We start from the raw sequence: 9,859 nt of genomic DNA on the forward strand, positions 1-9,859 counted from the left end.
GCTCTTTTCGCTGATCGGAGTTCCTCCCCCCTGGTTTCGAACTCAGGCCGACCTCGTGCTCTCTGGTAGCACCGTCTTGCTCGTAGGCAGGCTTTCCTTAGCTGGTTAACCTCCGCATTCCACCAGTAGCAGGGCGCTCCTCTTTTGCAAGGCTTCCTTCTTGGCATTGCCACATCACATACCTCCTCCATGAGCTTCGCCAGTTTCTGAGCCAGGCCCTCTGCCGTTTCTCGCGCAGGGCTCCAGCTGGCGTTGCGCAGATATTCCGTGAAGGTTTCCACATCCAGGTGGTCGCCCTTCCATTTAGGTCCGGTAATTTTGGCTAGCTGTCTTTTCGTTGCTGCTCCGCATTCGAAGTGGATCGCCTGGTGGTCGCTGAACGTAAAATCCTCGCTTACTCTCCACGTAGCTCCCCTATGGAGTGAGACGCTCATGAAGGTTAGGTCGATAATGGACCCTCGACCCGCCTTGAAGTAGGTTAGCTTCCTGCCATCGTTTGCGAGTATTACGTCCAAGGACGCAAATTCCTCGAGCAGACACGTGCCTCTGGCGTTGGTTTCCTTACTGCCCCACTCTACGGACCACGCATTAAAGTCTCCCGCTATTATTACGGGGGCTCTTCCGCGCGCGTCTTCCGCTATATGCGCTAGCATACTTTGGAAGCGCGCTAGGTCCCAGCTCGGCGGGGCATAGCAGCTATAGAAGGTTACCTCTCTAAGCCTCGCTCTAACAAATCCTTCGTTGGCTGCGCATATCTCCTGGGGGTGGATTCGTACGGCCCAGATGGCCGCCTTGCCGCAACTGCTGCTGGTCCAACCGCTTCCTGGTATCGCCCTGAATGGCTCGTAGATGAGAACGACTTCGGTCTTCCTCTCCCTGACTGCTTGCCTCAGGAGTGACTGAGCAGCTTCGCAATGGTTTAAGTTCAGCTGAGTACACCTCATGCTGATCTTTTAGTCAGGGCGTTCCTAAACTGGGGCATCTACCGCTGCCGGCCACGTGCTTCCAGTCTGCGCTCGTTCCCTTGCAGAGCATGCACTGTGGTTCCAGGCTACAGTCCTTTGCCAGGTGGTTCTCCTTTCCACATCTTCTACACAGCTTGGACCTATCTACTTTGCTACTGCACTGTCGTGCCATATGCCCAAACTCGAGACATCTGAAGCATTTGGTGACGCTGATTCGCTCACGCAGTCTGCATCTTACCCAGCCTACTTTTAGGACTCCTATTTTCAGAGCCTTTTGAGCGCTCTCCGCTGGCAGCCTGATTGTGGCCGTCTGGGTTCCGCCGTATGCCTTTCTCAGCTGGATGTCATCCGCAGACAGCTCCGCCAATTCCACCTGGCTTCTCAGAGCCTCGCATATATCCTCCGTGGTGGTTATTTCGTCCAGGTCCTTGCACTCTACGGTCACCCGGTGCGACAGGCTACGGACTTCTGCGTGCTCCTTCAGCGAATTGGCTACCAGGCTTTTAAACGTCTCCGTCTCCTCTCCCGACTTGTTGAGCTGTAGAAGTAGCTCTCCTTTTTGGGTCCTCCTGATCCTGGCGACCGCATCACCGAGTCCACGCAGGGTTTCGTCCGTCCTAATCTTGCGCAGTATCTCTGCATAGGTCTTTTCACCTTTGGTGGCAATGACGATGGCGTCTGGTCGCGTCTTGTCCGCGAGCGCTCCAGTCGGCTTTGCGGCCTCTTCCTTCTGCGCCGGTTGGTCACCGTCAGAAATGGGGTCTCCTCCGGCTCCTTTCTCTCCCTTTCAGCGTGGGCGTCCTTTTCAACTGCTACTCCTGGTGTGGTCTGGACCTCGACCGCTGCCTTGGTCCTCTTTGTCCGGGGTGTTGGTGCACCTGCAGCCTGTTTCCTCTTAGGCTCCGGGAGAGGTCTGAAAATCGGTGACGTCTGAGAGGACTGGTGGGTCCTGATCACCGCCTTAGCTCCTTCGTCGTGCTGCTGGATAGCAACCAGCTCATACAGCACCCTTATGCTCTCGATCGAGTCCCGCATGGGTTGGTGTATGGATCGCCTCTTGCCATCCTCGAGCATCTCCACTAGCTGCGTGATCTCTCGTCCTAGATCGCACAGCGCTGTGCTGCCCTGAGCTTTTTGGTGCTGCTCCGGGCCAGGGAGGGCCGGCAGCGGGGCGTCGGTCCGCTCACCAGTTGGCGTTCTCGCCATTTTTTTGCTTTTATTGAAGCCTTCTGAGTCGTTCGTCGTTATGGGTGTGATACTTTTACTCATTTTGTTGGGTCCCAACTCGTTAGCCGTTGTCCTTGTCTGTTGTACAGTCGCGTTATGATCCCATGGTTGTCTATGCAAGCAGGGAGGCCATGCGAGGGTTGACTCCCGCCCTTATGGGGTCGGGAGTTCAGAGCCGGATCCGCGCTAGTCAGGAGTGACTCAACTGAGCCTGTACGTCCAATTTAATGGCTACGGAACAAGGAGCGTGCTTAGAGATTTGCCAATTTTTCACGGGACGGGGGCAGAAGCAGCATTAACCTAGCAGCCATTTCGGCGGGGTTTCATTCCGCGTACTAAAGTGCTAGAATGCTGGCTTCCGTCAGCCCTGGGGTCATCAATCCAAAAAAAAGAGGGGTCCAGTTCCTATCCTAAGACTTTACTGGTCTCCGTCTTAGTCGCCTTCTCGTATTAGCTAGGTGTTTCACAAGTGTGTCGATATGTGTGTCGAATAAAAACTGAATTGATTTAATTTGTTTAACATTAATTTTGATATCGCATCACATTTGAAAGTAGGAACTACATATGTAGAACGCTCAATGAGACGCTGGTCGTTGCTGGTCTTATCGCCTTTGGGGCAGGGGCAGGGGCAGGTGCCAAGGTTCAGGGTTGTGCTCTGGTTCTTTGTGCCACACAACGAGCGGCTGGCTGCACCAGCGGGAACGCTGCCTCCCGCAGCCAGTAGACCACCAGAGCGTCATTGATGCCATATCGCTTCAGGTTGATGATATGATGGTGGATCCGAAGGCGGAGGCTCGTGGTGTCGGAGGAGAATGCCTCTGTGGGTGGGCCTGCGTCCGGCAGTCATCCTTACCCCGAAGTTTAGCGCTATCATCCAAACGTTCTGGGTAAGGATCACAGGCCACGCGGTTCCGCCAGCATGTTCCGCCACTTGGAGATGGCGGGAGTGATGACGAGGCTCTGGGTGCTCGAGTCCTGTGTAATGTGTACTTTGGAGGGGGCACGTGGGGCAAAGACTAACTCGGAATCAATACGAAATAAAAACCAAATACCGCCCTGATCAAACACAAGGAGGTAAGAAGGACAGCCGGGCGGCACCTCCAGCCTGTTTGCTGCTGCTGCTTCTGCTGTCCAGTGGCATTTCTCTTGTTATCAAGGCATAAAATTCATAACCAAGTCCCTGAAAGACATTGAGTGCTGCCTGTCCCATGAATCTTTCTCTCGTACGATATTTGTGGCAGCGTGTGTGTGTGTTTTTTTTTTTTTCCATGGATACGCCACGGCGGGTGAGAATCTCTAAGAGACGCCACCGGCCCGTACCAGTCAACGAACTGGACTACCCCTTCGGGGCTTCCCAGCTAAACTCACCACCACGCACAGCTGCACACCTCATTCCCCGCGGGATCACCGCAAAGTATTACTTCCCGGGGATGGGTTGCCTACGTTAGGCACTCTCCTCTACGCGTCGCTCCCTTTCGCATCTTCTCAGATCGCTCTGGATGGCTATTAGGGTGTTGCTAACGCGCTGCCAGTTCTCGTCGGACTCCGTCATGAACGCCATTAGCTCCTCTGGTCGTGGGAAATACTCTGCACTTGAGCGGTACCTCGTGCAGTGGTAGATCACATGCTCCGGATCCTCGCTCTCATTCGAACACTCAGGACACTCGGGAGTATCCTCGTGTTTGAACCTATGTAGATACTTCCTGTATCCTCCGTGACCCGTCAGGAATTGGGTGAGGTGGTAGTTCATCTCTCCGCTTCTCCGCCCTATCCATGACTCAATGTCCGGGATTAGTCTATGGGTCCACCGTCCATTTGTGGCCGTGTCCCATCTTGCCTGCCTTTTTTCTATCGCCCCCCGCCTTTCCGACGCACGGATGGTCTCTAGCGATGCATTAGTTCGCATCCCTGCGCGCGCTTCATATACATGCGTCATCTCGAGCGCTAGTATATCCACCGGTATCATGGCCGCGAGGACCAGGGCTGCGTTATCCGACACCGTCCTATATCCAGACACTACTCGAAGAGCGCAGAGCCGATATGGCACTGACATCTTTCTTCTTAGACTCATGTTGCCGGATAGGGTTGAAGACCACACCGGCGCAGCGTACAGTAGGATCGAGGCCACTACTCTCGCCAGGAGTATGCGACGACCTGCCTTGGGTCCACCAATATTGGGGAGCATCCTTGCGAGTGCTGCCTGCATCCGGGAGGCTTTTTGACTCGCGTACTCGATGTGGGCCCGGTAGTTCAATCGGTTATCCAGCATCACGCCTAGGTACCGGATTGACTCCTGCGACTTAATAGTCGCATTACCCACGCGAAACGTCGCGTACTCCACCTTCTTCCGACTCGTGATGAGTACAGCCTCCGTTTTGTGGCCAGCCAGGTCCAATCCCACGTTTTCCATCCAGTTGGATACGATCCGGATTGCCTCGTTGGCCGTCGCCTCGACATCTCGGAGCTCTTTGGCTACCACGACCAGGGCGAGATCGTCAGCGAAACCGACAAGCGTGCATCCCTGCGGGAGCTGGAGTCTCAGGACGTCGTCGTACATTATGTTCCACAGTAGAGGTCCTAAGACTGATCCCTGTGGAACTCCGGCTGTCACCCTGTAGAGCTTTGGTCCCTCCTCCGTCTCGTACCTCAGTACCCTACCCGACAGGTAGCTGGCTATTATCCGAAGCAGGTAGGTGGGAACTCCAATTCTCCCGAGCGCCTCGTTTATCCGAGACCAGTTCGCTGAGTTAAACGCGTTACGGATATCCAGGGTCACCACCGCGCAGTACTCCTTTGTGCCGAATCTCCATCTTATTCCCTCGATCGCTCTGGATGCAATGTCGGTGACTGTCTTGATGGCGTCGACCGTTGATTTGGCCATCCGGAATCCGTACTGGGACTCCGATAAGGCCTCCTTCTCCTGGATCACAACTTGCAGTCGGTTGTAGACGATTCTCTCCAGGGTTTTGCCGACCGTATCCAGCAAACATATTGGGCGGTATCCTGATGGTTCCTCCGGGGACTTATTTCCTTTGGGTAGAAGTATTAGCCGCTGCACTTTCCACTGCTCTGGAAACACTTCTTCCCGTAGGCATTTGTTGAACGTGTCAACAAATACTTCTGGTCTGGTGGTTGCTCCAAGCTTCAATGCCTTGTTTGGGATACCGTCCGGTCCTGGTGCCTTTTTATCCCCAATTCTCCTGGTAGCCGCTATCACCTCCTCAACAGAAATCTGTTGCCACAGCTCGGAGTCTTGGCTCGAGACGCTATCCTCCCTATACGGGTGCTGTGGGAATAGGGCCTCCACGATGCTACGAAGCAGGATCGGGCAGGTCACTTCCGGTGTTGACTGGCTCCTTATCCTCTTGGTGACGACCTTATATGCCGTCCCCTAAGGGTTGACGTCCGCCTCCTCGCATATCTGCCTGAAGCAGGCTGACTTGCTCTCCTTTATGGCACGTTTAAGGGCTCTTTTCGCTGATCGGAGTTCCTCCCCCTGGTTTCGAACTCAGGCCGACCTCGTGCTCTCTGGTAGCACCGTCTTGCTCGTAGGCAGGCTTTCCTTAGCTGGTTAACCTCCGCATTCCACCAGTAGCAGGGCGCTCCTCTTTTGCAAGGCTTCCTTCTTGGCATTGCCACATCACATACCTCCTCCATGAGCTTCGCCAGTTTCTGAGCCAGGCCCTCTGCCGTTTCTCGCGCAGGGCTCCAGCTGGCGTTGCGCAGATATTCCGTGAAGGTTTCCACATCCAGGTGGTCGCCCTTCCATTTAGGTCCGGTAATTTTGGCTAGCTGTCTTTTCGTTGCTGCTCCGCATTCGAAGTGGATCGCCTGGTGGTCGCTGAACGTAAAATCCTCGCTTACTCTCCACGTAGCTCCCCTATGGAGTGAGACGCTCATGAAGGTTAGGTCGATAATGGACCCTCGACCCGCCTTGAAGTAGGTTAGCTTCCTGCCATCGTTTGCGAGTATTACGTCCAAGGACGCAAATTCCTCGAGCAGACACGTGCCTCTGGCGTTGGTTTCCTTACTGCCCCACTCTACGGACCACGCATTAAAGTCTCCCGCTATTATTACGGGGGCTCTTCCGCGCGCGTCTTCCGCTATATGCGCTAGCATACTTTGGAAGCGCGCTAGGTCCCAGCTCGGCGGGGCATAGCAGCTATAGAAGGTTACCTCTCTAAGCCTCGCTCTAACAAATCCTTCGTTGGCTGCGCATATCTCCTGGGGGTGGATTCGTACGGCCCAGATGGCCGCCTTGCCGCAACTGCTGCTGGTCCAACCGCTTCCTGGTATCGCCCTGAATGGCTCGTAGATGAGAACGACTTCGGTCTTCCTCTCCCTGACTGCTTGCCTCAGGAGTGACTGAGCAGCTTCGCAATGGTTTAAGTTCAGCTGAGTACACCTCATGCTGATCTTTTAGTCAGGGCGTTCCTAAACTGGGGGCATCTACCGCTGCCGGCCACGTGCTTCCAGTCTGCGCTCGTTCCCTTGCAGAGCATGCACTGTGGTTCCAGGCTACAGTCCTTTGCCAGGTGGTTCTCCTTTCCACATCTTCTACACAGCTTGGACCTATCTACTTTGCTACTGCACTGTCGTGCCATATGCCCAAACTCGAGACATCTGAAGCATTTGGTGACGCTGATTCGCTCACGCAGTCTGCATCTTACCCAGCCTACTTTTAGGACTCCTATTTTCAGAGCCTTTTGAGCGCTCTCCGCTGGCAGCCTGATTGTGGCCGTCTGGGTTCCGCCGTATGCCTTTCTCAGCTGGATGTCATCCGCAGACAGCTCCGCCAATTCCACCTGGCTTCTCAGAGCCTCGCATATATCCTCCGTGGTGGTTATTTCGTCCAGGTCCTTGCACTCTACGGTCACCCGGTGCGACAGGCTACGGACTTCTGCGTGCTCCTTCAGCGAATTGGCTACCAGGCTTTTAAACGTCTCCGTCTCCTCTCCCGACTTGTTGAGCTGTAGAAGTAGCTCTCCTTTTTGGGTCCTCCTGATCCTGGCGACCGCATCACCGAGTCCACGCAGGGTTTCGTCCGTCCTAATCTTGCGCAGTATCTCTGCATAGGTCTTTTCACCTTTGGTGGCAATGACGATGGCGTCTGGTCGCGTCTTGTCCGCGAGCGCTCCAGTCGGCTTTGCGGCCTCTTCCTTCTGCGCCGGTTGGTCACCGTCAGAAATGGGGTCTCCTCCGGCTCCTTTCTCTCCCTTTCAGCGTGGGCGTCCTTTTCAACTGCTACTCCTGGTGTGGTCTGGACCTCGACCGCTGCCTTGGTCCTCTTTGTCCGGGGTGTTGGTGCACCTGCAGCCTGTTTCCTCTTAGGCTCCGGGAGAGGTCTGAAAATCGGTGACGTCTGAGAGGACTGGTGGGTCCTGATCACCGCCTTAGCTCCTTCGTCGTGCTGCTGGATAGCAACCAGCTCATACAGCACCCTTATGCTCTCGATCGAGTCCCGCATGGGTTGGTGTATGGATCGCCTCTTGCCATCCTCGAGCATCTCCACTAGCTGCGTGATCTCTCGTCCTAGATCGCACAGCGCTGTGCTGCCCTGAGCTTTTTGGTGCTGCTCCGGGCCAGGGAGGGCCGGCAGCGGGGCGTCGGTCCGCTCACCAGTTGGCGTTCTCGCCATTTTTTTGCTTTTATTGAAGCCTTCTGAGTCGTTCGTCGTTATGGGTGTGATACTTTTACTCATTTTGTTGGGTCCCAACTCGTTAGCCGTTGTCCTTGTCTGTTGTACAGTCGCGTTATGATCCCATGGTTGTCTATGCAAGCAGGGAGGCCATGCGAGGGTTGACTCCCGCCCTTATGGGGTCGGGAGTTCAGAGCCGGATCCGCGCTAGTCAGGAGTGACTCAACTGAGCCTGTACGTCCAATTTAATGGCTACGGAACAAGGAGCGTGCTTAGAGATTTGCCAATTTTTCACGGGACGGGGGCAGAAGCAGCATTAACCTAGCAGCCATTTCGGCGGGGTTTCATTCCGCGTACTAAAGTGCTAGAATGCTGGCTTCCGTCAGCCCTGGGGTCATCAATCCAAAAAAAAGAGGGGTCCAGTTCCTATCCTAAGACTTTACTGGTCTCCGTCTTAGTCGCCTTCTCGTATTAGCTAGGTGTTTCACAAGTGTGTCGATATGTGTGTCGAATAAAAACTGAATTGATTTAATTGGTTTAACATTAATTTTGATATCGCATCACATTTGAAAGTAGGAACTACATATGTAGAACGCTCAATGAGACGCTGGTCGTTGCTGGTCTTATCGCCTTTGGGGCAGGGGCAGGGGCAGGTGCCAAGGTTCAGGGTTGTGCTCTGGTTCTTTGTGCCACACAACGAGCGGCTGGCTGCACCAGCGGGAACGCTGCCTCCCGCAGCCAGTAGACCACCAGAGCGTCATTGATGCCATATCGCTTCAGGTTGATGATATGATGGTGGATCCGAAGGCGGAGGCTCGTGGTGTCGGAGGAGAATGCCTCTGTGGGTGGGCCTGCGTCCGGCAGTCATCCTTACCCCGAAGTTTAGCGCTATCATCCAAACGTTCTGGGTAAGGATCACAGGCCACGCGGTTCCGCCAGCATGTTCCGCCACTTGGAGATGGCGGGAGTGATGACGAGGCTCTGGGTGCTCGAGTCCTGTGTAATGCTCAGGCGACCCTGCCTCACCATTCGCTTCATTTGCCTGAGTCTCTGCTTGTGCTCAGCCCTCGTCTGGTCACGCTCCGCCCGCCTGCGTTGCTTCTTTTCATTCAGCTTCTCCTCCATGGACCTCTCCAAGTTTTTGAGCTGCAAGAGCTGCTGTTTGGTGGCGATATCCCTGCGCTTTTGCTTCAGATCGGAGATCAGCGATATCCTGTGGAGTGCCTCGGCTCTCTTCTTTCTCAGAGCGGCCTCTGCTTCCTCTTTCCGGATGCGCTCCTCCTCTTCCTTCTTTCGGGCCTCGCTTTCCAAACGCCTTCTCCTCCGCCTCTCGTACTTTTCCTTCGTGGCGGCGCACTGCTTGGAGATTTCCTCGATCTGATGCAGCACAAAGCCATCGCAGTCGCTGTCGATCCCTCGCTCTTCACCTTTCTCCGCCAGCTCCTGTTTCTCCCAGATCTCCAGGCACTTTTTCACCTGCGGCAGCTGCTTCTGCCCATTCTCTGTCCTGCCACTCTGCGTCCTCTTGAATTTGCTCTTCATTTGCAGGAGCATCTTCAGCTCGAGAAGATTCAGGCACTTGGACAGCCGTTCCACCTCTCGAAGCTGCAGCTCCTCGCCGAGGCCTCGCTGTGGCGCCTGCTCCCCTAGGATATCCTTGCACTTTCTCTCCAGCATGAAGATTTGTTGTTCTCTCTGCTTTTCAGTGTCCTTGCACATGTCCTCCTGATGCTTCTGCTGCCTGCGAGCCGCCTTCTTCTCCGCTGCGATCGGGCAGGATTCTCGTAGGTTTTTATTTGCTTTCTAATGGCGCTCTAACGCCTGCTTGGCCTTTACCGTGCACATGTGGTTGTCCTTCAGGTGCGGGCAGCTCTTTTCTGGCCAGCAAACATCCTGCGCCTCCTGAGGGTCGTCTCTCACTTCCCCCAACAGCTCGGGCCGTCGGGCGGTGGCTCGGCTTTCGGCGGCGAGGTGATCCCTTCGCTTGGCCTCGCACGTCCTGCGAAGGTCCTGCTCCTGCTGCTGCTGC

At 55.0% G+C, this 9,859-nt stretch overlaps 1 protein-coding gene across 1 annotated transcript; it reads right to left on the reverse strand.

Moving 5' to 3' along the window:
- Positions 1 to 2,678: 2,678 nt before the first annotated feature.
- Positions 2,679 to 9,568, reverse strand: LOC117192823 (GRB10-interacting GYF protein 2-like). Its single transcript, XM_033397587.1, has 2 exons — positions 8,836 to 9,568; positions 2,679 to 3,176 (listed from the first exon to the last, which is right to left on the reverse strand). The coding sequence occupies exons 1-2, from the start codon at positions 9,547 to 9,549 to the stop codon at positions 3,087 to 3,089; spliced, it is 804 nt and encodes a 267-aa protein (XP_033253478.1). The 5' UTR covers positions 9,550 to 9,568; the 3' UTR covers positions 2,679 to 3,086.
- Between the last annotated feature and the right edge of the window lie 291 nt (positions 9,569 to 9,859).

This window comes from Drosophila miranda (assembly GCF_003369915.1).
Source record: "Drosophila miranda strain MSH22 chromosome Y unlocalized genomic scaffold, D.miranda_PacBio2.1 Contig_Y2_pilon, whole genome shotgun sequence".
In the NCBI taxonomy this organism is placed as follows: domain Eukaryota; kingdom Metazoa; phylum Arthropoda; class Insecta; order Diptera; family Drosophilidae; genus Drosophila; species Drosophila miranda.